This window comes from Equus asinus, chromosome 22 (genome assembly GCF_041296235.1).
Source record: "Equus asinus isolate D_3611 breed Donkey chromosome 22, EquAss-T2T_v2, whole genome shotgun sequence".
Lineage (NCBI taxonomy): Eukaryota > Metazoa > Chordata > Mammalia > Perissodactyla > Equidae > Equus > Equus asinus.
In genome coordinates, this window is record NC_091811.1 from 14,424,553 (window position 1) to 14,452,092 (window position 27,540).

The 27,540-nt window shown below is 38.6% G+C and overlaps 1 protein-coding gene across 2 annotated transcripts in view; it reads left to right on the top strand.

The window, feature by feature from the left end:
- The window catches only part of KDM5A (lysine demethylase 5A), a 98,512-nt gene that overhangs the window by 51,020 nt on the left and 19,952 nt on the right, over window positions 1-27,540 (top strand). For both annotated transcript variants that reach the window (XM_014841804.3, XM_014841803.3), the window contains exons 18-26: window positions 845-959; window positions 3,295-3,650; window positions 6,161-6,299; window positions 10,339-10,518; window positions 14,513-14,674; window positions 16,502-17,053; window positions 17,435-17,578; window positions 24,398-24,557; window positions 25,780-26,000. In XM_014841804.3, the coding sequence (XP_014697290.2) occupies window positions 845-959; window positions 3,295-3,650; window positions 6,161-6,299; window positions 10,339-10,518; window positions 14,513-14,674; window positions 16,502-17,053; window positions 17,435-17,578; window positions 24,398-24,557; window positions 25,780-26,000 (2,029 nt within the window). The remainder of the gene's footprint in view (window positions 1-844; window positions 960-3,294; window positions 3,651-6,160; window positions 6,300-10,338; window positions 10,519-14,512; window positions 14,675-16,501; window positions 17,054-17,434; window positions 17,579-24,397; window positions 24,558-25,779; window positions 26,001-27,540) is intronic.

Genomic DNA, 27,540 nt, shown 5'->3' on the forward strand with positions numbered 1-27,540 from the left:
ATGCTAGACTATAATGTCAGGGGTTTTTATCCTTTTTTCATTGCTATATTTCTTGTGCTTAGAACAATGCCTGGCATAGTAGGTGTGCAATAAATATTTGTAAATCAATAAATGATACTGCAGGCTTAAGGCAGGTGGCAGCAAAAAGTAACTGATGAATGAAGAGGAGGCTATTATTAAGGAGCATAGAAGTATGCACCCTTAATTTAAAGTAACTCACATGTGTTAAATTGTCTATGGTATTTTTTCGTATTCATTCCAACACATTCCCTATATATGAATGGCTTTTTCTATAGCAGTTTACATTGAGTTTTAAATTACTTTGTAAATTTTTATTTACTATTTTATCAGAGAACCTTTCTTAGAGACATTGATCTGTGAATTTTCACCCGTCGTTGCATCACTGACACCTTTGGAGAATCTAGTGAAGGCATAGAGACCCTTTTCTAAGAAAAATGCACATACGCAAAATTTTCCATCAATTTCAGAGGATTTGTTGTCTCTTAAGCCAGGTTAAAGGCCCTTGTTCCACATCTCAAGCTTCTTGAGATAGAGGATTTAGTTTTATCAGTGAACTTAGTATTTTACTGTGAGGAATTTATTGAATGTTGAAAGTGTTTAATAACTGTAAGATTGCAGAAACTGTGACTTGGAGAGTTGAATCTTTGAGTCGTTAACTAAAGAGCTAAAAAACTAATTTGGAAGTGCTCACCATTGCAGTGGAATCCCTCAAACGGTAGTATTCTGAGATTACTTGGTTGGAATTCTAAGGAGACTAGAAGCCCCTTTGATAGCAGACTGACTGAATTTTTCTTACTTATGTCTCAATATTATTTCACATCAGGCAGAGTCCAGATAGTGGGAGGACTCGGACCAAACTGACAGTGGAAGAATTGAAGGCCTTTGTCCAGCAACTTTTTAGTCTTCCGTGTGTCATCAGCCAAGCTCGACAAGTAAAGGTGGAGTATTACACTTTTTTTTTCTTGGGTGATATCCTTTGCACCGTCATGCGCCGCATAGTGACATTTTGCTCAATGACTGACTGCATGTCAACAGTGAGTCCCATAAGATTAGTCCCATATCGCCTAGGTGTGTAGTAGGCTATATCATCTGGGTTGTTTAAGTACAGTGTATGATGTTCACACAATGATGAAATCATCTAACTTCTCAGTTAGAAAATGGACACATTTCTCAGTGTATCACTGTTGTTAAGTGATGCATGACTATAGTGTGGGCTACTGTTTTGGGTGAACAGAATAGTGTGTCTAGACTAGTTTTGGTTTTTGGGTGTTTTTTTGTTTTCTGTGTTTTTTTTGGTGAGAAAGATTGGCCCTGAGCTAACACCTATGCCAATCTTCCTCTATTTCATATGTGGGATGCCACCATGCATGCCTTGATGAGCAATTTGGAGGTCCACGCCCTGGATCTGAACCTGTGAATGTGAGGCCACTGAAGTAGAGTGCTTGAACTTAACCAGTACGCCACTGGGCTGGCCCCTAGACTAGTTTTTTGATCTGTTTTTATTCTCATACATGTGCTGCTGTTTAAGATTTTTAGTAGACAGTAAGAATCTATTGGTTTTGTTCTTAGCCTTCAATTCCCCCTTTAAAAATTCTAAAACTAAGGCTAGTTTGGAATTATTTTTTTCTATATTAATTTTAGTTCAGAACCCCCACTTAACATGGATGTAATTGAAATGCAAGAAATTGGTTAAAAGAATCAAAATGTATCAGTGAGTTATTAGTTTATGAGCTTTTAAAAATGCAGAGCTCTGAAATTACCAGAGCCCTGATGGTTTAATGAACATGTAAAATACCAAAAGTATATATCAAATATATTAATCTGCATAGTTCATAATCTTTTGATAGTTTTTGGTTTGTTTTTGTGATTTGGCTCTGGGTAGGGTATCTATGGTTTTTATCAAGGTTATCAACTTGTGAAATCTACTATCAATTGTGTTTTTGTCTTACTCCATTTCATAAGAGCATTTTGATAGTTGACCATACTTTCCTTCCTGACTTTCTTCTCTAAACATCTGTGATACCACACTCTTCGGTTTTCTTAGCTCATTCACAATTCCTTTTCTTTAGTCTTCTTTGCTGTTTGTTTTCTTCTTGACTTCTCTTCTAAGTGTTGGAGTATATTAGGAGTCTAAGCCCTCTCTTTACTCCAGGTCCTGATATCTTCTTATTTGTCCAGTGATGTTAAATATCATCCCCTTATCCTGTTGATTTCCAAACCTCCTGCTCTGACTGCCTTTTTTCTTTTCTACAGGCTTGAATATCCACTTGCATATTCTACATTTCCCTTTGGCAGACTAAAAGGCATCTCAGAAGCCTTCTCAGAAGCCTTTTAATGAATCGAAATCCTTGATTCGTGTATTTCCTTTATACCCCACATCCAGTCTCTAAACTAGTGCTGCTATTCTCTCCAAAAAGTATCCCAAAGTGTGAACCATTTGTCCTGGTTTCCATTGCTTAAACTGTGCTCTAAACTGTTAGAACCTGTCCTTAGACTACTGCAACAGCCTCTTATCTGTTCTCCCTTCTTCTACTCTTTCCCTGAGTTTATTTTGCATTCAGTAGCCAGAGTGACCAGGTAAAATATAAATCAAATCATATCACTTCCCTCTCGTTAAAATTTTCCAGTGGTTCCCCAAAGTCATTAGAATGAAATCCAAACTCATTATAATCTACAAGGCACTGTGTAATCTGACCTCCGCTTATTCTTTAACTACGTTTCCCTTGTCCACTTTGCTTCCTGTCAATTCCTCTTTAAAAGCTTTTGGGCTTATTATTTCCCCTTTCCGAACTGCTCTTCCTCCACCTCCTCTTTTTGGTTTATCTGCCTTCTGTGACCGCTATTGTAGAGTAATATACACGCCACCCGCTCTGATCTTTCTCTGTTATGTTGCCCTACTTAATTTTCATATGACGTAAAACTAACTGAAACATTTTATTCATGTATTCAGTGTCTGACCACTTATGTTAAAATGTGTATTCCTTGAAGATAAGAACTTTGTATGTTTTGTTTAATGCTGTGTACCTAGAACAGTGCCTGCAGCTAAGCCAGCAGTCATTAAATATCTTTTGAATGAATTAATCATATTTTTAAGGTAGGAATATGTAACTAATTACAGAGAAGCATATTTATGCCTTTATCATATTTATCTGGTGCCATATTGGTGAGATTATTAGATGGTCTGGTATTTGATAGCTTGCCTGAATTATGTCTATTCCATACTCATTTTGTGTCTTTTAGATTTTTTTATTTTTATTCTCTTGACCTTTTCAGAATCTGCTGGATGATGTGGAAGAGTTTCATGAACGCGCTCAAGAGGCCATGATGGACGAAACCCCAGATTCTTCCAAACTCCAGATGTTGATAGACATGGGCTCTAGTCTCTATGTGGAGCTACCTGAATTAGCCCGACTGAAGCAAGAGCTGCAGCAGGCTCGATGGTTGGATGAAGTAAGACTGACCCTATCAGATCCACAACAAGTCACTTTGGATGTCATGAAGAAATTGATAGACTCTGGCGTGGGTTTGGCACCCCACCATGCTGTGGAGAAAGCAATGGCTGAACTACAGGAGCTCCTTACAGTCTCTGAGCGATGGGAAGAAAAGGCTAAGGTCTGCCTACAGGCAAGGTGAACACATATATTGGTGACTGCTGCCTCTTTAATAACTAAATCAGAGAGAAGAATGGCAGGAGAAACATAAGGGTCTATAATTAAATGTTTTGTGCCTTCCTTGATCAGTCACTAAGTTATCAAATGGGTCTGCATATAGGCAGTTTCAAATATGGTGTGCACACTATGTGCAGAGTACTTTAAATGATATGAAGTAATATTTTATTTATTCCATTACTGATATAGTTAGGAGCTAAGAAATATAAAGCTCATTGCAGTACATTGTTATTAATTGAGAGGTACGGAAAAATGCTATAGGAATCAGGAGGAGAAATGATTGTTAGTTTGAATGGTCAGAAGAGAAGCTTGAGACAAGAATAAGAACTTAGGTAGAACCTCGAAGAATGAGTAGGATTGAAGTGCAAGGGGGAAGTAGGAGAAATGCCATAGGCTTAAGTTTAAGGAAAACGTAGGGTGCTTTTAGGTGACAGTTAAATGGGCTTTACTGGAGTGGAGGATTTATTCAGGAAAGTAGTGGAAGATGAGAATCAGGCATGAGAATGTTAAGCAGTTGCATTAGCATTGGCACCCCATTGGTTTAGTGAGATTTAAGTAAAGTATTAATCGTGTTTGACTGTCTATCAACTAATTTGACTCTGATGTTCTTTATGAAAATATTTCTTCAGCTAAGATGATAATATTTATATAATTTCTGTTGTGAGGATGAGGAAACTGGGATGCTTAGAGAGATCACGTAGTTATTAAATAACAGAGCTCAAATTTAAAGCCTTTCCACTTCATTCCAAAGTCTCCATGTATTTTTACTACTTTGCCAGCCACTTACTTTGCATACATTTGGTAGGAAAAGCCTTAGATGATTTAATTAACACAGTCCTGCTCAGCCAAAGAGGTTCCGTGTATGGTTGACATTTTGCTTTTCAGATGCCGTGGAGAATACATACTAAAATTCATATATAGCTTTATCTAAAATATTTGGATTACCCTGTGTCTTCAGATTCATGACAATTCCAGGAGGTGGGAGCATATTAAATGAGAAAAGCTAAATAACTTTGGAATGCAAAACTATGATTTAGTGTACCTGATGCAACTGATAATAGTCTACCAAATGAAATTTTGTTGGTAGTAATATTTGAAAACTTTTTCACATTTTCCTACATTTAATCAATACTAAGTTTTGGTGATTTTTGCCTCTGAAGTGTCTTTCATAACTATGTTCTTCAACTCCATTGTCACTTACCTAATTATAGTGGTACTCATATTTTCCCTTGATCTTTGCAATTCAGTAAGTATTTACGGAGTACCTTCTGGGCTGTTAACTTATTTTTAAATGTTTCTCCAGGTCTTTGTTCATTATATTCCTGGGGTTTTTTTCTTTAACCTTTCGCTTGACAAAAATCACACTTCCTTTTTCTTGGTGAGGACGATTGGCCCTGAGCATGCATCTGTTGCCAGTTTTCCTCTTTTTTTTTTTTTTGATTGGCACCTGAGCTAACAACTGTTGCCAATCTTTTTTTTTTTTCCCGCCTGCTTTTTCTCCCCAAACCCCCCAGTACATAGTTGTATATCCTAGCTGCAGGTCCCTCTAGTTGTGGGATGTGGGACACCGCCTCAATGTGGCTGACGAGTAGTGCCATGTCCGCGCCCGGGATCCAAACCCTGGGCCGCCACAGCGGAGTGCGTGAACTTAACCACTCAGCCACGGAGCTGGCCCCAGTTTTCCTCTTTTTGCTTGAGGAAGGTTGCCCCTGAACTACTGTCTGTGCCAGTCTTCGTCTGTTTTGTATGTGGGATGCTGCCACAGCATTGCTTGACAAGTGGTGTGTAGGTCCATGCCTGGGATCCAAATCTGCAAACCCTGGCTGCTAAAGCAGAGAGCATGAACTTAACCACTACGCCACTGCGCCGGGCCCCACACTTCTTTAAAGCCTAGCTCAAAGCCCTTCTCAACTCTCCTGTGCAGAATTAATCACTACCTCCCATAGTAGTGAGCCTGTAGTAATTTATTCTTAGTTACCAGTACAGGTGTAATTCTTGTATGCTGATAGTTGAGGATAAGGTCTATGTTTCATTCATCTTTGTGTAACTAGGTATTAATGAATGTGGTTGAATTAAATGTACATGGTCAACATTAATGGAATTCTAGACTGTTGCTTTCTACATTGCTAATGCATCTCGGACAATTTCAGATGTTGTGGAGAACTAAAATAGAGGCAATTTAGTGTAGTGAAAAGAACATGGGATCTGAGACTCATTGAATCAGTATTTCAGGTGTGCCGTTTACTACATTAAGTGACTCTGGGGAAAATAATTGATCTTCTTTGAGTTAAAGTTTTCTTGAAATATGGAAATAAAGATAATAGCTGCTTTGCCTGTTTTATAGGATTGTGGTAAGAATTAAATGAAATCATGTATATGAAAGTTCTCTGAACATTGTGAAATGTTATTTAAATGTTGGTAGCAGTTTGACTTTTCCTCGTGCATCCACTGTAATTTTGTCTTCTTTTTAGACCACGGCATAGTGTGGCAAGTTTAGAAAGTATCGTGAACGAAGCTAAGAACATTCCAGCCTTTCTACCCAATGTGTTGTCCCTAAAAGAAGCCTTACAAAAGGCTCGAGAATGGACGACTAAAGTGGAAGCTATTCAGGTAAGGAGCCTTTTGAATTGTCCTCCCATTCAGATGATACTGTCTCACAGATGAGTCCTTTAAGCCTTTAATTCTTTAGAATAGAATAACCGTAATATAGTTTTGGTACTTAAAAATTCACTTATTCTTCCATCTGATTTTACAGTTCAAAATAAATATTACCTATGTAAACATTTCTTGTTTCTGTTGACTTCCTGCTATGAAAGATGATGGAATTAACCTATTTAATTCTTAGCAGTAGGGAGTTTGTTCCATTCTGTATTCTTTTAATTTTTTACCATGTGCAACAATTACTTTTAAAATAAGAGGCAGAAAAAGAAAGTGAAACTACCATTTACTGAACACGACAATACTCATCTTACTAGTTTAGTTGTTTGGGAGCAGAAATATGAGGGAATGATGTAAAGATAGGACCCTGACCCTCGAAAAAGCATAATCTCTAATTGGAAAGACATATATAGTATAGATCTGTAATTCAAACTAAATGAATTTAAGTGCTAGATAGAGATGATTATGTATTATGCTTGAATACATAATATTTCTTCTGAATTATAAAAACCATTAAGCAGCATTTACAGTATTGCATATATAGACTCTTTCTTATAAAACTATACTCAAAGAAAAAAGAAACCACCTCTCTTCTATTAAGTTGCTGCCGCCAGAAAGAACATATTCTAGGTGTCAAGTTCTAGTGACTTCTATTTTACTTTTATTTTCAGTTGACTTTTTCTAAGGTCTGCTTGACTGCCACTCTTTCTGTTCTGTTTTTTTAAATCATCTCTGTTTTCATCAGGACACTTCCTCTGTTTCTTTCTTCTTTGACCTGTTTGAGGCAGTTAGTTGTCCTCAAATGTCTGATAATCCTTAGTTGTCTGTTTATTTGTGATTGAAGGACTAAATTGGCATGTATGAGTAGCTGTCCTGTGTTTGAATTACTCTGTAATTTTGAAGGACTTTTCCTCCACTAAGCCCTTCCCTTCAGTGGGAGGACTGGATTGTAGGCTCTACGTAAGTGGACAGCTTGTGTTGACAAGCAAACTCTTCTTTAAGATACATACCTTGGGGGACCAGGCCTGTGGCCGAGTGGTTAAGTTCCCACACTCTGCTTTGGTGAGCCAGGGTTTCACTGGTTTAGATCCTGGGCATGGACCTAGTACCTGTCATTAAGCCACGCTGAGGTGATGTCCCACATAGCAGAGCCAGAAGGACCTATAACTAGAATGTACAACTATGTACTGGGGAGCTTTGGAGAGAAGAAGGAAAAAAAGAAGGTTGACAACAGATGTTAGCTCAGGTGCCAGTCTTTAAAACAAATTTTTTAAAAAAAGGATACATAGCTTGGTAGCAGGCTATGTCTAGGCTTAGCCAGAAGGTGTTCTGTAGTCAAATGGCTATAGTTGATCACAAGAAGGAGTAGTAGTAAAAATGGTATTTCTTGGGGCTGGCCTGGTGGTGCAGTGGTTAAGTTGGCACATTCTGCTTTGGCAGCCCGGGGTTTGCCACTTCGGATGCTGGGTGTGGACCTGTGCACCGCTTGTCAAGCCATGCTGTGGCAGGTGTCCCACATATAAAGTAGAGGAAGATGGGCGTGGATGTTAGCTCAGGGCCAGTCTTCCTCAGCAAAAACAGAGGAGGATTGGCAGAAGATGTTAGCTCAGGGCTAATCTTCCTGAAAAAAAAAAAAAAGTATTTCTTGACCCTGTCTATATCTGAGCTTTCTTTTCTCCTCCAGTTAGCTGTGTATTCTTTTCCTAGTACTACAGTGATTTAATTATACCATTATAATATCTCTTAGGGCTAGAACCTTCTCATTCTTTTTAAAAATTCACTTAAGGGGCCAGCCGTGTGGCCAAGTGGTTAAGTTCACATGCTCCACTTCGGCGGCCCAGGGTTTTCACAGGTTTGGATCCTGGATGCGGACATGGCACCACTTGCCAGGCCATGCTGAAGTGGCGTGCCACGTGCCACAACCAGAGGCACTCACAAGTAGAATATACAACTATGTACTGGGGGCTTTAGGGAGGAGAAGAAGAAAAAAAAGATTGGCAATAGATGTTAGCTCAGCTGCCAGTCTTTAAAAAAAGAAAGAAAGAAAGAAACACACTTGTTGGGCTTCTGTGTATTAAAAAAAAATTAAATTAAAAAAATATATTTATTTATTTATTTTGTGTAAGGAATATTGGCCCTGAGCTAACATTTGTTGCCATTCTTTCTCTTTTTGCTTGAGAAAGGTTGTTGCTGAGCTAACATCTATGCCAGTCTTCCTCTATCTTATATGGGGTGCTACCACAGCATGGCTTGACAAATAGTGCTAGGTCCAAACTCAGGATCCGAACCTGAGAACCCTGGGCTGCCAAAGTGGAGCACTCAAACTTAACCACTAGGCCATCGGGTCAGCTGGAAAGATTCACTTAAGTTTTTTAGCTTGTCTGTTTTTCCAGATGTTTCATAACTTTCCAAATGAATTTATAGGCAAATGAGTCACTTAATACATGGGAAATAACCTTTTGTTGGAATGTCAGTATTTAGCACGTCACACTATGCCTTTCCTTCATAGCCTGTGACTAACAGTGAATGTCTGGGATATATACAGTTTCTTACAGGAATGGTTACATTTCTGTCTGCTAGGAGATTCATTCAGTCCAAGGAATCACTCTGAATTATTGTCTGCAGGCTTCTGACTTCCTTGAGGTGTTCTTGCTGAGTCCCTGGACTGGATTACTTATCAACCCTCTCATCTCCTGTAATGATTCAGTTATTTAGTAAATTTAAAGCAGTGTATAAGTTCTAAAAATAATAATGATTTCATTACATGGAAATATTGAAACATTGTGACTTAGAAGGAAAAGATCCATTCTCACCTGTGTTTGTATAAAATAAAATGGAGGTGATTTCAAAACTAAAATACTGCTTTGTAGTTGCTGGAAAAATTGTGAAGGCAAGAGAGATTACTGGATGTCTTTTCAGTGGGATACTGGATGTTGTCTGCTGAGCCTTCCAGGGTTATCTGATTCTGGGAGTGCATTCCTTAGATTTTCTTTGACCAAGCTATTTTACAACCCTGTCAGTTATTAAAAAGTGATAGTCATACAAATGAATTTTGTCCATAGAAAAGCAATTAAATTTGTCTGTAATGGAACAGTTGATTTTCACACTGTAGAAAAGATGATTCCCTTGTCCTGTATGATATTAAACATCTGTTTCCATCTATTAGCAGATTCCTTTCTTCATTCCTAATTGCATTTATATATGTCTGTTATTTAGATTGTCCTTTGAATTGGTTTTTACATCTTACTTATTCCCTTATTAATTAATAAAATAAAAATCTTTGACAACATGGGAGTTGGCCCAGTGGTGTAGTGGTTAGGTTTGCGCAATCTACTTTGGCAACCCAGGTTCAAGGATTCAGTTCCTGGGTGCAGACCTACACACTGCTCATCAAGCCATGCTGAGGCAGCATCCCATATACAAAATAGAGGAAGATCGGCACAGATGTTAGCTTAGTGACAATCTTCCTCAAGCAAAAAGAGGAAGACTGGCTACACATGTTAGTTCAGGGCCAATCTTGCTCACCAAAAAAACAAAAAGGAAAGAAAGAAAGAAAGAGGAGCCTACCCTGTGGCCGAGTGGTTAAGTTCATGTGCTCCACTTTGGCGGCCCGGCATTTCACTGGTTCAAATCCTGGGTGCTGACATGGCACCGCTCATCAAGCTATGCTGAGGTGGCGTCCTACATGCCACAGCTGGAAGGACCCACAACTGAAAATACACAACTATGTACTGGGGGGCTTTGGGGAGAAAAGGAAAAATAAAATCTTAAAAAAGAAAAGGAAGAAAAAAAATTTTTGACTCAACGAATTTACACAATCTTTTTTTAAAGGGTATTGGGAGCTCTATTAATTCAGGAGATGCAATTAGGTTTAAAGAATAATATTTAATAAAAAAATTAACATTAAACTCTTTATAAAGTCTCTTGACAATATATTGCCAGACTCCATAAGAGAATGTAAATTATATGAGAATGTACTTTTATTTTTCAGAGTGGCAGCAATTATGCTTACTTGGAGCAGCTGGAGAGTTTATCTGCTAAAGGGCGCCCTATCCCTGTGCGTCTTGATGCATTGCCCCAAGTGGAATCACAGGTAGCAGCAGCACGGGCATGGAGAGAAAGGACTGGGCGGACCTTCCTTAAGAAGAATTCTAGCCATACATTGTTACAGGTGAAGAGTAGTTTACTTTATGGATGCATATGTTAGCACCTCGTCAGAAGCTGATAATTTAACACCTATAGGTGGTAGTAGTATTGGTGAGGGTTGTTTCCAGTTTAACTGGTTGTGGTTATACAAATGGTTCCCATTAGGTAATACTAAATGTTGACCAGAAATCTGGGGCCTTAGGCAGACTTATTTCTGGTCCATCTTGTGTTGTGTCCAGAAAAATGCAATCAATCTGGATCTTATCTCTGTTGTTAAGGGACCCCGTCACTGAAAGATCTTATTTTTCGGAAACATAAATTTAGATATTCATTACCCATTTCATCTTGAGCAGTTGAACGTAGTAGTTAGGAGCATAGGCTTTGGAATAAGATAGTTTCATGTTTGAGGATGGGCCTCCTAATTACTAACTCTGTGTCCTTGGGCCAGTTGTTTCCTTTCTGAGCCTCAGTTTCCCTTGTTTGTAAAATACGAATAATACTACCTACTTTGGAGGGTTGTTGTGAGGATTGAATTAGATAATGTGTATAAAATTTATAAGAAAGTGTCTAGGGCATGGTGAGTGGTCAAGAAATGGTTCCTTTTATTATTTTCAGTTTTAAGATTTTTTTAAATTTAAAAAAATTTTTATTTTTTTATTGAGTTCATAATAGTTTATACCATTGTGAATTTCACTTGCACATTATTTCTTGTCCATCACCGTAAAAGTGCTCCCCTTCACCCCTGTGCCCACTCCCCAGCACCCTTCCCCTGGTAACCACTGAACTGTTCTCTTTGTCCATGTGTGTGTTTGTCTTCCGCTTATGAGTGAAATCATATGGTGTTTGTCTTTCTCAGTCTGGCTTATTTCACTTAGCATAATACCCTCCAGGTCCATCCATGTTGTTGCAAATGGGATGATTCTGTCTTTTTTATGGCTGAGTAGTATTCCATTGTGTGGAATGCTGTATATATTCCGTATATACACACACCACATCTTCTTTTTCCAGTCATCAGTCAGTGAGCACTTAGGTTGCTTCCATGTCTTGGCTATTGTGAATAGTGCTGCAATGAAATAGGGGTACATAGGTCACTTTGGATTCTTGATTTCAAGTTGTTTGGATAGATAGCCAGTAGTGGGGTAGCCAGATCATATGGTATTTCTATTTTTAGTTTTTTTGAGAAATCTCCATACTCTTTTCCATAGTAGCTGACCCAGTTTGCTTCCCATCAGCAGTGTTTGAGGGTTCCCTTTCTCCAAACCCTCTCCAACATTGTTATTTTTAGTCTTAGTGATTATAAGCATTTTAACAAGTGTAAGGTGGTATCTTAGTGTAGTTTTGATTTGCATTTCTCTGATGATTAGTGATGTTGAGCATCTTTTCATGTGCCTGTTGGCCATCTATATATCTTCTTTGGAAAAATGTCTGCTCATATCCTCTGCCTATATTTTGATCTGGCTGTTTGTTTTTTTGTTGTTCAGTTGTGTGAGTTCTTTATATGTTATGGAGGTTAACCACTTGTTGGATATGTGGTTTGCAAATATTTTCTCCCAATTGGTCGGTTGTCTTTTTGTTTTGATCCTAATTTGCTTTGCCTTGCAGAAGCTCTTTAGTCTGATGAAGTCCCACTTATTTTTTTCTTTTGTTTCCTTTGTCCAAGAAGACGTGGTATTTAAAAAGATCCTTTGAAGTTCTGTGTCAAAGAGTGTGCTACCTATATTTTCTTCCAGAAGTTTCACGGTTTCAGGTCTTATCTTCAAGTCTTTGATCTATTTTGAGTTTATTTTTGTGTATGGCATGAGAATAATGGTCTACTTTCATTCTTTCGCAAGTAGTTATCCAGATTCCCCAACACCATTTATTGAAGAGACTATCTTTTCTCCATTGTATGTTCTTGGCACCTTTGTTGAAGATTAGCTGTCCATAGCTGTGTGGTTTTATTTCTGGGCTTTTAGTTAGTGCTGCTATTTTATCATTCGTTTTCCGGTTCTCCTGCATTTCCTTGGTTTCTCATCCTGCGTATTTCAGCCTACCAATTAGGTTATGTAGTTTTTTATGCTCGGTTTCCTAGTTCTCTCCTTATTTATTATTTGTGTCTCTGTTCTGCTTTTTTGTTTAGTGGTTACCATGAGGTTTGTATGAAAAATATCATAGGTAAAATAGTGCATTTTCTGATGGCCTCTTGTTTCCGTAGGCTAAACTGATTCAGTCCCTTTTCTCTTCCCCTCCTCTGTTGTTTTTGTCATGTCTTATTCCATCTTGTGTTGTGAATTTGTGGTTAAAATGACAAGATTATCTTTGTTTTTGGTGTTTTCCCTTCCCTTTATCTTTAATGTCATAGTTGAGTATTTGCTAGCCTGCTCTGATTTATAGCTACAATTTTATGATTTTATGTACCGATTTATCTCCTTACTCTGGGCTTTGTAACCCCTTTCTTCCTCCTTTTTCCCCTAGGTATGAGGGCCTTCTTGAGGATTTCTTGTAGGGAGAGTCTTGTGGCTATGAACTCCCTTAGCTTTTGTTTATCTGGAAAAGTTTTTATTGTTCCATCATATCTGAAGGATATTTTTGCTGGATAGAGTATTCTTGGCTGAAAGTTTTTGTCCTTCAAAGATTAGAATGTATCGTTCTAGTCTCTCCTCGCCTATAAGGTTTCTGTTGAGAAATCTGCTGAAAGCCTGGTAGGGATTCCTTTGTAAGTTATTTTTTTCTGCCTTGCTGCCCTTAGTATTTTTTCCTTGTCATTGACTTTTCCAGTTTCACTACTATCTGCCTTGCAGTAGGTCTTTTCACATTGACATATTTAGGAGATCTGGTAGCCTCTTTCACTTGGATTTCCATCTCTTTCCCCAGGTTTGGGAAGTTCTCCGCTATTATTTCTTTGAACAAGCTTTCTGCTCCATTCTCCTTCTCTTCTCCCTGTGGAATACCTGTAATTCTTCTGTTGCATTTCCTAATTGAGTTGGATATTTCTTGGAGACTTTCTTCATTTCTTTTCAGTCTTAGTTCTCTCTCCTCTATCTGGAGCATCAACATGTCTATCCTCAATTGTGCTGATTGGCTCCTTGATGATGTCAGCTCTAGCGTTCAGGGAATCCGTATTTTGTTTTATCTCATCCATCGTGTCTTTCATCTCCGATATTTCTGATTGATTGATTCTTTATAACTTCAATCTCTTTTGTGAAGTAGCTCCTGAACTCATTAAGTTGTTTCTCTGCATTCTCTTTTAACTCACTGAGTTTTTTGATGATAGATATTTTGAACTTTCTGTCATTTAGATTATATATTTCTCTGTCTTTAGGATTGATTTCTGGGTACTTGTCATTTTCCTTCTGGTCTGGTGATTTAATAGAATTTTTGATACTACTAGAGGATGTGGTTCTGTTCTTCAGCACTGTGGTATTGTTTGGTTGCTGTATTCAACTGTAACCACTGAGTGGGAGTCAAGAACTGCCTATTCTGAGCCCTCTGTGTTCTGCCGGGATCTCAGGTGCTGGAACCAGGTGGTGGGTGGTTGAGGGGAGGGGCGCTTTCTTCTCTGTGCTCTTGGAGGCTTCTCACTCTCCCATCACACTCTGCTTTCCTGGGGTGTTGGCTTGATGAAGACACCCCCATGATAGCTAGTCACTTCGGTAGAGGGCTTCCCCCAGGCTGCAAGGGACCATGGGGATCTTTGATGTTCTCACAAAGGGGCGCCCCCTCCCCCTTTCCTTCCCTCTTGGAGGCCATGCACAAGCCCAGAATTGCGGTCTTTTGGGGAGGGAGCGAAGCTTCCTCTTACTCCATTCCACCTCCTCCGCCGGGGCTCCAGCACCTCTGCTTCCTGACATATGGCTGCGTGGGTCTCTCAGACATCTTTTTTGTGTTGTGGATGTCCTCTCTTGGAATATGAATGTCCTTTTAGTTGTGTCTTGGAGGTGAGAGTTCACTGGGAGAGCTCACTCTGCCATGATGCTGACGTCACCCAGTTTTAAGATTTTTTTAAGACCAGAGCTCAATATTTGGTTTTATTTTTGTAGGTGCTGAGTCCCCGGACTGACATTGGTATATATGGGAGCGGTAAAAACAGAAGGAAAAAAGTAAAAGAGCTAATAGAAAAAGAAAAAGAAAAGGATCTGGACCTTGATCCTCTGAGTGATCTGGAGGAAGGATTGGAGGAAACCAGAGATACAGCCATGGTGGTAAGGCATTATGTAAAGTATCTTGAGTTTGCTTGGTGAATACAAAATTCTGTGAAGATATTAGCAGATTCACTCTTTATATATTCTTAACTATTATTTTTGTGTAGTTTTTTGTCTGGCTTTATGGTGATGCATATTTCACATAGTTTTAAATATTTCTAATCAAAGTATATAAAAAGTTTACTATTCTTCTCTCTCCCTAAAATTGGCTTTTTCATATTGCTCTTTGTTTTTTTAATAGTTGTCTAATATTCCTTCAAATTATCCATAATTTGCTGAGTACTTTTCTGATAATGAACATTTTGGCGGTTACTAAGTGTTGGCTCTTATGGATAGTAATAAAGTGAACCTCCTTTATAGGCTTTTCCTTTTCTCGAATTATTTTCCTACACTTGACTCTTACAATCAGATTAAATGATTGGCTTTTAATAGCATGTTTGATGCTTAATACAATTGTGCTATTGAAAGGAATTCTGTCAGCTTACTGATACCAGCTGCTATTTAAAATATGTTCCTTATCGGGGCCAGCCCGGTGGAGCAGTGGTTAAGTTCTCACCTTCTGCTTCTCGGCAGCCCGGGGTTCACTGGTTTGGATCCCGGGTGTGGACATGGCACCACTTGGCAAAAGCCACGTTGTGGTAGGCATCCCACGTATAAAGTGAAAGAAGATGGGCATGGATGTTAGCTCAGGGCCAGTCTTCCTCAGCAAAAAGAGGAGGATTGGCAGTAGTTAGCTCAGGGCTAATCTTCCTCAAAAAACAAAAAGCAAAAATAGATTAAAATATTTTCCTTCTCTTAGTAACATTCAGCAGTATAGTGAGGGCTGGATAAAATATTTATAGCTAATTAGAATTATGGGATATTTTTTGGAGAGTAGGAAGAATGTGTTAAAATTATAAGGATCCTAAGGAAGTAGAGAGAAAATAAAAATGAGTTTGGGCAATACGCAATACTAGGGAATTGCATACATTAAGTAACTTAATATGGCTGTTTCTGCCTACAAATGATCCTGTTTTGAGGCCAGTGGATATGATTTCTCATTAGAGAGCCTGCCTAACAAGTCAGTCTCGCCAGACAAGTAGGACTGGAAATTATTTCAAAATCGTTTCAAAGCTACCAGAGTTTAGAAAGAAAATACACTGGCAATGCTCATGATAATTAAATTTTGTTTACTTTTATATAGTTTTCTGAAATGAGTTACATAAAACCTTGTTATACTTAGTCATCAGGCTTTGTTATTCTACTTCTGCACAAGTGGAGGCCTTCTAGAAAGAGATAGAAATGGACCTGTATATAACTTGCCCCCAGAGAATGAATTACAAGGGGATGGGGAACTAATATTTGTTGAGTGTTAACCTTGTCCCAGGTACCAAGTTAAGCACTTTCAGGTGTGTTATTTTCTTTAATCCTTAAAAAATAAATGAGGTTAGTGATATCCTCAGTTTTCAGAAAACTAAGATTCAGAAAACTTGTGCCCCAGATCAACAGCCTGTACAACATTAAGTACAAGAGCCAGGCTTCATACCCAGGTTGCTTGACTTCAGGGCATCCTATCTTTCTGCTGCCCCCTACAGAAAAATTCAAAGTACTCTGCTCATATGAATGGTCAAATATAAATTTTCCCATTTCACAGATAAGGAATGTTTGCATGGAAACTGTCAGGCTGCCCCTAATTTTAGGAAATGACTGACAACTGATTTTTTTTTAAAGGACAGTGCTTTGTCACCATGAGGCCACAACTTGGAGACAATCCCTCAGCCTTGAGGATCTGGTATTTTTGGAGTGTTTTATAGTGATTCCTTTTAATTAAATGTTTGTTGTATACAGGTGGCCGTTTTCAAAGAACGGGAGCAAAAAGAGATTGAAGCCATGCACACCCTCCGAGCAGCCAACCTAGCCAAGATGACAATGGTGGACCGCATAGAAGAAGTAAAATTTTGCATTTGCCGCAAGACAGCCAGTGGGTTTATGCTACAGTGTGAGCTCTGCAAAGACTGGTTCCATAACAGCTGTGTTCCACTTCCTAAGTCAAGTTCCCAGAAAAAAGGGTCTAGCTGGCAGGCTAAAGAAGTAAAATTCCTTTGCCCTCTTTGTATGCGGTCTCGAAGGCCAAGGCTAGAAACTATTCTCTCACTCCTGGTATCACTTCAGAAGTTGCCTGTACGGTTGCCTGAAGGAGAGGCCCTACAGTGTTTGACAGAACGTGCTATGTGTTGGCAAGATAGAGCACGGCAGGCCCTAGCAACAGATGAACTATCCTCTGCTCTGGCCAAACTGTCTGTGTTGAGCCAGCGTATGGTGGAGCAGGCAGCTCGAGAAAAAACTGAGAAGATTATCAGTGCAGAACTCCAGAAAGCAGCTGCCAATCCAGACTTACAGGCAAGTTTAGGATTTTCTTTCTTTTTCTATTTCTTAGGATAGTGTTTGTCAGTGTGTAAATAGTAAATCAAATCTATCTTACCAGTTGGTTAGGAAAAGAACACTAAGTTACCAGCAGCTATATTTTCATAATGTCTTCTTTCATACACCAATAGGATTTTTCTTTGGTTGTATATGTAGGTTATTTTAGTGAAATATTACCTGGAAATATCATTCAGGTGAACCTTGGCATTGTAGTAAAATAATGTGATCTTTAGTAACTGTTGAAGTCAGTTAGCGATTTTGCAAGTTCCTTACATTTTGGTAGTCTTAAGCACATATTAATTACCTATGTTTGTTTAGTATGTCTCTCTGTTCATCTTGGGATTGTTTGTTGTTTAGGGACACTTACCTAGTTTCCAGCAGTCTGCTTTTAACCGGGTGGTGAGCAGTGTGTCTTCTTCCCCTCGACAAACAATGGACTACGATGATGAAGAAACAGATTCTGATGAAGACATTCGAGAGACGTATGGCTATGATGTCAAGGTAATTATGACAGACTGTGTGGCTACATACCTGATCACTGGGTTTGTTAAAAAGCTGTTGAGCACCAACATTTGAGGCCTGAAAGTGGGAGAGAAAGCTGGTTATCTATCTGTCCTGAGTTTATGGTGATAGGATTTTTTTCAGAGCTCCAAAAATTGAAACAATTTTTTTAAAGGATGGAATTTTTTAAAAATCTGTATTTTTCTTACCTTGTAACTCCTTAGGGCTTAGAGGGACTAGAAAAATTATGCATTTAAGTTACCGAAAGCTTTCATGGCTGATTTCAATATTTTTTTCTTTGGGTTGTTAAAAAAGTCTGTGTAGTTACGTTTTAAGCATCTCACTCCAGCTGTGCTTTGATTTTTTTCCTCTGATCTCTCATCTGGATGGTGCTAAGTAGAATATCATATTCAGAGATGGGTTATACTTGGGCCCACGGTTCAAATTTGCAGAATTAGAGTTACAAATGATTTGTTCTCAGTATGATTATTTTGATAATGACACCACACTGGTGATGAAGAGAAGGTTTTGGCAAGTTTGTTTTCTGTTGGGTCCTTTTGGTCTTTTGTTGTCATTTCATGTCAGGCCCAAGTCCTTTGTCTTTTACCTGGTAATAACATTATAATCTAGGCAGAGACCCTGCCAAGTTACAGTTAATCCATTGATCTGTTTTATATTATTCTTTGTTGATCTGTTTAGAATCTATACCTGTAACCAGGGAGTTTGTACTCTGTCTTTTCAGCATTAGAGCATGAATACCACTAGCATTAAAACTCCCAGGATGTAAAATTAAAGCCATCCCTCGTAGATGCTTGTAAATTACCTGCTGGAAAATACTTTTCTCAAGATAAAAATGGATCTAGGCGATCTTTTAATGAGGGAATTTTTTTTTTTTAAGATTTTATTTTTCCTTCTTCTCCCCAAAGCCCCCTGGTGCATAGTTGTATATATTTTTATATACAACTTCTAGAAGGACACAACTGGGTCCTTCTGGTTGTGGCATGTGGGACGCCGCCTCAGCATGGCTTGATGAGCAGTTCTAGGTCCGCACCCAAGATCCGAACCTGTGAAATCCTGGCCTGCTGAAGCAGAGCACACGAACTTAACCACTTGGCCATGGGGCCAGCCCCCCCCCCCTTTTTTTTTTTAAAGGTTAGAGAATTTTTAGTTATATGAATTAAAGACTTGAGAAAAGTTTAAACTTGAATTAGCCTGTTAAAATAAGGTTCTGAGCACCTTGCTACCCTGAAGTTCATGACCTTTTTTGTTTATAAAGTTGTATAGGATGACCAGGAGCAGCTGAAAGGGAATGCAGCCCATTCTATGTATAAGTTAGTTAGCTAATACTAGAATTGCCTTTTGCCATAGCAGACCCAACCCAATACTTGGGTTATCATCTTCCTAGCACATTAAGGATCAAGCGGTTCCCTGGAACTACTAGACAGCCTGGACTTCACTTGGAAGCAGATCGGTAACCTATAAAAACAAAGCATCACAAGTATTATATGATTTCAGGGCTGGAGATTGATATGGCTGTATGCAATAGTCCTTTTCTGCAATATTTACACAGGGGACTTAGCTTACAGTCTCTTCTTTGGTAGAGCGTATTGGCAGGATAGAAAAGAAATGATGGATTTTAGAGTGTTAATATATTTGATATCTTAGAAGAGAAGAACATTGGCAAGACTTATGGTAATTCAAGGTTAAATTTACCTTGATGTTGGTATCTTTGCGTTAAAAAAAATTATACTTGCATATTTTCCCATAGAGCAAGCACTTACTGTATAATGAAAATTTTATTTGCCAATTTATGTGCAATTGGCTTGGTGATTTTTCTCTTTGTTTGGTGTCCCCTGATTGTGACCACGAATTAGTCCTTAAAATAGTTTGAATTTAACATCTTTGCTTGAGGAAGAGGTCCCTACTGGTTTAGGAAGAATGGGTAATTATATAGAAAAATAAGATCAGTCATTTGATCTTAGTATTTATTAGTATGGCATTTAAATGTTTAAAACAGATGGTTTGTGCTTTGCGCTGTTTGATTATTTTGCATCTAATATCCTATGATCACCACTAAAATACTCAGAGCAGCAATTCAAGAAAATCATTACTTAGGAAAATATATATTTAATGAAGAAAAGTCTGTCATGAATCTTTTGTGATTGTGTCTGGGATAAGCTTCTTTCAAATATTCATATGGTTATTTGCTTTTAAAGCATATTGTTTGCTTTTACTGAAACTCTCCATCCATATTACAGTTTATATTTTGCAAATGCATATATGTGTAGAATTACCTCAGAAAGGAGGGTATAAAATAGTAGTAACTGTTATCTCCCAGGAAGGTCTTTTATATATTCCAATAATTGCTTATTTTAGAGAAAGGCAAGTTAGATTCTTTCATTTTTTTCTTCTGCACCCTCGTTAATGCTTGAGTGGCTTGAGCTATTTTTGGAAATAGAGTAGATTTGTCTGAGATTTTAGTCTCACCTAACACCAGATAAGGTGGAGTGACAGATCTGTATATAAAACACATTTCGCACTGTGAGGCCATTCCGCTTTTCCTGCTGTTTGCCATTAGTGGGACTGAAATGTAATTCTCCTCCTTAGGGAGAGAATTTGTTTAAGCTTGCTGTCTATCAGTCCTTTTACTTTCATCATATCTGTGTTTTATATTTAAAATGTATCTCTTGTAGACAGCATATATAGTAGGGTCCTTTCTGGTCTGTAATTCTGCCTATATGTTTTGTAAAATGTATGGTTAAGTCTTGTTTTTGTTGGTTTTTTTTTTTTTTTTGAGGAAGATCAGCCCTGAGCTAATATCCATGCCCATCTTCCTCTACTTTTTATGTGGGACGCCTGCCACAGCTCGCCTTGATGAGTGGTGCCATGGTCTGCACCTGGGATCCGAACTGGAGGACCCCAGGCCGCCAAAGCAGAACATGCTTTTACTTAACTCCTGCTCCACTGGGCTGGCCTCTGTTTTATTTTTTAAGTAATACATTCATGTGCCACTTAATGATGTTTAAATCAACAATGGACTGCATATACAATGGTGGTCCCGTAAGATGTGTGGTAGGCTATACCATCTAGGTTTGTGTAAGTAGTGTAGGGGAGGAAGAAATTTTCCTGTACTCTTCTGTATTCTTCTGGCTGGTCAAGGATTAAATTGACGTGAGACAGATTAACAGGAGAAATACAAAAGTTTAATAACATGTATACGTGGGAGAAATCCAGGAAAACCGAGTAACTTACAAAAATGCCCAAAGTCCTCACCTTAAATACTATTCTCAGCTAAAAGACAAAGATGGTGGGAGTAGGGAGAGTCAGTGACTTCAGAGGAAAGGAAGGCAATTCACAGGTAGCTGAAAAAGAGCAACCATTTGGAAAACAATTGTTTGGCCACGCAGAAACAGAAGAACACAGAGGGAGCCCATCAAACAGGCTTTTCTTGGTTCCCCTCTGTCTGCCACCTGGTTCATGTTACACTGAGGTGATAGCTCTCTTCCTGAAACAGGTTTTTTAATCTCAGTTCTTTTAGGCGGTCAAGGGGGAGGTAATAAGAAAACTTTCAGTCTTTTCTTTCTTAACAATAATCAGCCTAAAATAATCCTTATTTAGAGAGATACATTTTGGGGTGGCACATTTTGTTCCCCTTCAGTTTACTCTGTTGCACAATGAAATTGCCTAATGATGCATTTCTCAGAATGTATCCCTGTCATTAGGTGATACATGACTGTGTAGCAATCTCTGTCTTTTGATTGGGGGTGTTTAGTCCATTTACATTTGATGTAATTGTTGACATGGTTGGATTTAAATTGACTATCTTGCTATTTATTTTTTATTAATCTCTCTCTTTTTTTTTTTTAAAGATTGGCACCTGAGCTGACATCTGTTGCCAATCTTTTTTTCTTTTTCTTCTTCTTCTCCCCAAAGCCCCCCAGTACACAGTTGTATATTCTAGTTGCAGGTCCTGCTAGTTGTGCTGTGTGGGATGCTGCCTCAGCATGGCTTGATGAGCGGTACCATGTCCACACTCAGGATCCGAACTGGTGAAACCCCTGGCTACCAAAGTGGAAGACACGAACTTAACCACTCAGCCACCAGGCTGGCCCCAACATCTTTTGTTTTTTGTTTCTTGTTCCTCAGTTGCTCTTTTCCTGCCTTCTTTTGGGTTAATGGCAAATTTTTTTTAATGCTTCATTTTATTTCCTTTATTGGCTTCTTACCTGTGCCTCTTTTTATTTCGTATTTTTCGGTGATTGCTCTGGGACTGAAAATGCATCTTTAACTTAAGACAGTCAATATTGTATCTCTTCACGTTTAGGGAAGTAGTTTTTTTAAAAATGTGTTTTTAGGGGCTGGCCCAGTGGTGCAGCTGTTGGGTGCGCACATTCCGCTTTGGGGCCTGGGGTTCACTGGTTCGGATCCCAGGTGGGGACATGGCACCACATGGCAAGCCATGCTGTGGTAGGCATCCCATACATAAAAAGTGGAGGAGGATGGGCATGGATGTTAGCTCAGGGCCACTCTTCCTCAGCAAAAGGAGGAGGATTGACAGCAGTTAGCTCAGGGCTAATCTTCCTCAAAAAAATAAAGAAAAGTGTTTTTACCTATTATTACTTTCCATCATTATTTTCTAATCGCTGACCTTTCCATTCCGAAAGCCTAATAGAAGGTTCCCTATGTAAGTTACAATGAAATGAGTAGAGTCAAGGTCAGAAAAGACAATTCCAGTCAGTGATAAGAAGTATCTGGGAATTAAAGTAGGAGAGTACTAAAGTACTCCCTGATCTGTTGCTTCTTAGGACTTAAAAATTCTTCAATAGGGAAGACGACTATGAACTGCGATTCCTAAATTCTCAGTGAGTGGCATTGTCTTCCAGATCCTCTTATAAAACCTTTTAAGTATCTTGTTTAATTAAGGATAGTCTCACGATAACAGTAGGTCTTCCTCTGATGCACCCTACAAAGAGAATCAGGTGTTGCATTAGTCATTAAGCTATTCTCTCATTTCCTAACCCACTCTTTTATACTGTGCTTTGTGATGCTGGGGCTGGGACTCTACTCCAGCGGTTTGTATACGTTTTCTGCAAAGTAATATATATGTACAAATAAACACTAATGTATATTAATACTATATAATATTATATATAATGATGCATAGTAAATATTTTAGGCTCTGCAAGCCACATATGGTCTCTATTGCATATATATATGTATATGTATATTTTTTCACAACTCTGAAAATGTGAAAACTATTCTTAGCTCACACGCCATACAAAAAACAGGCTGCCTACCGGGTTTGGCCCACAGCCTATAGTTTGCCAACCACTGCTCTACACATTTGTCCTTTGCCTGCTGCCTCCTTTTTGCCAATAGAGGGCATTAGAGAAAATTTAAAGGCTTGAATAGTGAGAAGGGACTTGATCTTTTCCAGTTTATTCTCCCTGCCTGTCATCATCTGAACTGCATGCTGTTTTGTCTTTTTCTTAACCCTCACAGTCGCAGCTGGTTCCAATTTCTAGTTGTTTTTTTCACACCCCTGACACCAGCTCCTTTGTGTTCTTTTAGAGATAGCCGAACTAACTGGCCAGTGCTTCTTCCACAGAGGTCACGGTCCCCCCCAACAAGGCCCCTTCTCTGAGCTTTTAGGTTCTGGTAACTCCCCTTCTTTTCCCTGTTATCTCAAGCTCTAGGAGTAGCAACTCTTTCTTGCAGTTATCTTGGTATGACTTCGATGTTTTCATTTTGCCTTTTCAAGCCTTTAATTTACATTTGACCAGTTCACTTTGTTAAATCGTTTGTTGAAATACCTATGATTTCTGTCTTCCTGATGCACTCTGACCATTAAAGCCATATATGTGAGCTTATGGAAACTAACTGCAGGGGAGAATTATCTAAGACCTAATCAGAGCTGTCATAATTGTATAATTTGAATTATATCCATCAGACTCTTCATTGTATTCATAGCAGTTGGTAAGCTTCTAGGTTTGAAAACCTTCAGAGAGGATTAAATGATTTGTGTCCTTCAGGTGCTACATCTAAACCTTTCTTCCCCTCCTAAGTCCATTTGATGTTTTTTTTAAAGTGTTAAAGTTCCCTAACTTGTGGGTATAGGAGTTTTTATGAATTGTAGACTGTAGAAGGTAGATTTTGTTGTGAGTGCCATGGAGTCAGTTCTGACTCCTAGCAACCCTGTGTCCAGCAGAGTGGAACCTGCCGGTCTTCTTGTACCATCCTCTCATCTTCTGGCGCTCTGTCAGACAATGCTCTGCTGCTGTTCACAGGGTTTCCATGGCCAGTTTTTCAGAAGTGGGTGGCCAGGTCCTTCTCCCTAGTCTGTGTAGTCTGGAAGCTCCGCTGAAACCTGTCCACCGTGGGTGACCCTGCTGGTATTTGAAATACCAGTGGCAGAGATTTCATCATCGCAGCAACATGCAGCCACCACAGTATGACAACCAACAGGTGTGTGGTGTGGTTCCCTGACTGAGAAATGAACCTGGGCCTTGGCAGTGAGAGTGCCAAACCTACCACTAGATTACAGAGATTAGATTACTTAATGGTAATTTTCTTGTAGGTTCATTGTCTCTCTGGATTATTTTTGAGCTTCACTCTTTCTCTTTTGGCTTGAAACTGTGGTGATTACTGTTTTCCCCCCAGTGGACATTTTTACTTATTTAATACCATGTATTTAATTTTAAGGTCATGGTTTTAGTATGTTATATTAGAAGCTTTAACCTGAAAGCCTGCATTTAGATCTCGTCAGAGAATAAGTTAAGTGGTTCTAATTCTGAATACGGCTCTTTGTTTCTTCTTTAGGACACAGCCAGCGTGAAGTCCTCTAGTAGTCTGGAACCCAATCTTTTTTGTGATGAAGAGATTCCCATCAAGTCTGAGGAGGTGGTCACTCACATGTGGACGGCACCTTCATTCTGTGCAGAACATGCTTATTCTTCTGCTTCTAAGAGTTGTTCTCAAGGTATTAACCTTTAAAACAATGTGGTGAAGATAAGCCTCAAACCAGTGAGAAAAAACATTGTAATTAATTAGACTGAATTCCTCTTAAATACAAATCCTGGCCATGAAATGCTAATAGAACCTGAAAATGCAATTTTGATCAGGAAAAGCCACTCCCTCTGTGTGTTTTCTGTCATTAGGTGATAACCTGAAAACTTAAACAGAATTATTGATTCCTAATCAGAAGAACTTTAGAGGCCATCTAGTCTCATCTCTTATTTATAGAAAATCCCTGATAGGTAGTCATTTAGCCTCTGTTTGTTCATTACCAGTTGTTGAGGAACATGCTGCTTTTTAAGAGTATTCATTCTAGTTTTGGAAAGCTTTAATTGTCAGCAAGTTCTTCCTTTCCTTGGTAGATAATTTCTCTATTATGGTCACTTTTCCTTTTTCCCCATGAAAATAAGTCACACTGCTTTAAGTCATATCTCTGGAAAATGGAGGATGTTTTTCTCTTCAGAGTAAAATTCAAGATTTTATGGAGTAGCATGTTATTGTCTGTTCATTAGGAAGATAGCTGCTTATTTATATAAGGCAACTGTGTGCTTAATCTTTTGGTATTCTCTAAAATGGAGAGAACATGAGTTAAGAGATTCTTTCCACTCCCCTTCCCTTCCAGTCACAGGATAAAGAATCAGTAAGGAGGGCCAGCCTGGTAGCACAGTGGTTAAGTGCACATGTTCCGCTTTGGCAGCCTGGGGTTCACCAGTTCAGATCCCAGGTGCGGACATGGCACCGCTTGACAAGCCGTGCTGTGGCAGGCGTCCCACATAAAATAGAGGAAGATGGGCACGGATGTTAGCTCAGGGCCAGTCTTCCTCAGCAAAAAAGAGGAGGGTTGGCGGCAGTTGTTAGCTCAGGGCTAATCTTCCTCAAAAACAACAACAAAAAACAACAAACAAAAAAATGACTACCTAAAAGCTTGGTTAAAATTGAAAAAAAAAAAAAAAGGAATCAAGGAACCAGTTTTTTTTACTCTAAATCGGTTTTTTACAGTATACATTAGAATTCTAGATCTTTTTGTTCTACATTTGTTTTTAGTTTCATTTTCACTTTCGTACTGATGCAGTGAATCCAGATATCTAACGTAAATATTGGGGGAGGAGGGACCATTCCTCCCCCAACATTATGGTTTTTTTCTGTAGTTTGCATTTTTTTGTTTTGTCTTACATTTCCTTGGAAAGGTTCTAGCACCCCAAGGAAACAACCTCGGAAGAGCCCTTTGGTGCCCCGAAGTTTAGAACCTCCAGTGTTGGAGTTGTCACCTGGAGCCAAAGCCCAGCTAGAAGAACTTATGATGGTTGGAGATCTCCTAGAAGTGTCTCTGGACGAGACTCAACACATATGGCGAATTTTGCAGGCCACACACCCACCCTCTGAAGACAGATTCTTGCATATCATGGAGGTATGGATTTAAAGCTTACTTACACAGTGGTTTTAAAACTATTTAGAATGCCCAAGTTCCTTGGAGGTACCACAAATACCGGCAAGGGGATGGCCGAGTGGGTAACACTCTGGCTGTCCTACATTCCCATTAAGCCAAAGTTTTCTTTATTGAGATTTTATGTAATATTTAATTTGGGAAAAAAAGACCATTTCAGCTAAAAAAGAAAAGGGGGGTACTGGAAACCAGAAGTTTAGAACAACTTCCTTAGCCTGGTCTCCCACTGTTGAAGGCCCAAAAGTTAGGCAGGAGAATATATAGTGGTTAAAAAGAAGAAGCAAGGGAATGGTTAAATAGAAGTGGTTAAAATAGATTGGAGTGGGAGGGAGAGTCTACATTCGTATATTACACTTGTGTAGCATTTGTAATTTATACAATGTTTTTATATCCATGATCTCACTTGATCTTTACCATAATCCTGAAAGGGAGAGGGGAAAGAATAGACAGGGCAAGTATTTAGCCCATTCTGCATATGAAGAAATTAAAAATCAGAGATGTGGAAACTTGTCTGAGGTCCACATCTAGGAAAAACAAGGAGAGCTGGATTCCTACTCTGACATTTGACTCCTAGTATTCTTTTCATTATTCTTTTCCATTACTTGTTTCCGTGTAATGGAATGGTGCAATGTCACCAACAGTTGATACAGATATGCTTAGCATACTGCAGTTTGTTTTTGGTTTGGAAGTCGGATTGAAGGTAGCCTAATTTAGATAGTGTTTTCCAGCTTACAAAGCATTTTCTTCACATCCATTGTCTCGTGATCCTCTTTATTTTATATCTAAGGAGAAACACAAAGTATTGAGAGGTTAAATATCGTGTTCAAGATGTGATAGACTTAAGGCACTTCTAATGCATTGTTCTTTTGGATTCTGCAGACTTTAGGTTCCTGTCAAAGATTTCCAGTCTCAAATCTATGGAAAAATGAATTCTCAAATGTTGGTTCTTAAGTAATTATCAAGCTTATGTTTTTCAGTGTTTGTTTCTGTTAGTAGACATACTTTTACTGTTAAAATTTTTAATGCTTATTACATTCACACATAATAGGAACAATATTAGCAAGTTGGAAAGAAAAATGACAAATTTTTTTTGCTTTGTCACATCAGTTATTTTCTGGCCCTTGCCAAAGTCACTGCATACACTTTGTAATGAGATCATGCATACGATTGTATATGTTTTGCCGACATTTTTGATACCTTCTTAACCACCAGGAATTTATTAGTTGAGGTAATAATAAACTTTAATAGTGGTAAATGAAGTCCAAAAAAGTTAGGACGTAATTTAGTGTACATTTTACTACATTTCATTTTCTGTGTACGTTTTCACCTCAAACAGAGATGCTACAGATTATATTAATATATGCTAACAATTAACTTTTTTGCCCTCTTTCCCTCTGGTAAGCTATAAGTCAGATTTTTTATTTAAAGCTTGCCATTTTTTTCTACTGTTATCTTCATTGACTGTTATATTTGCCTTCTTAAAATGTCTTTTGAATATCTTTAG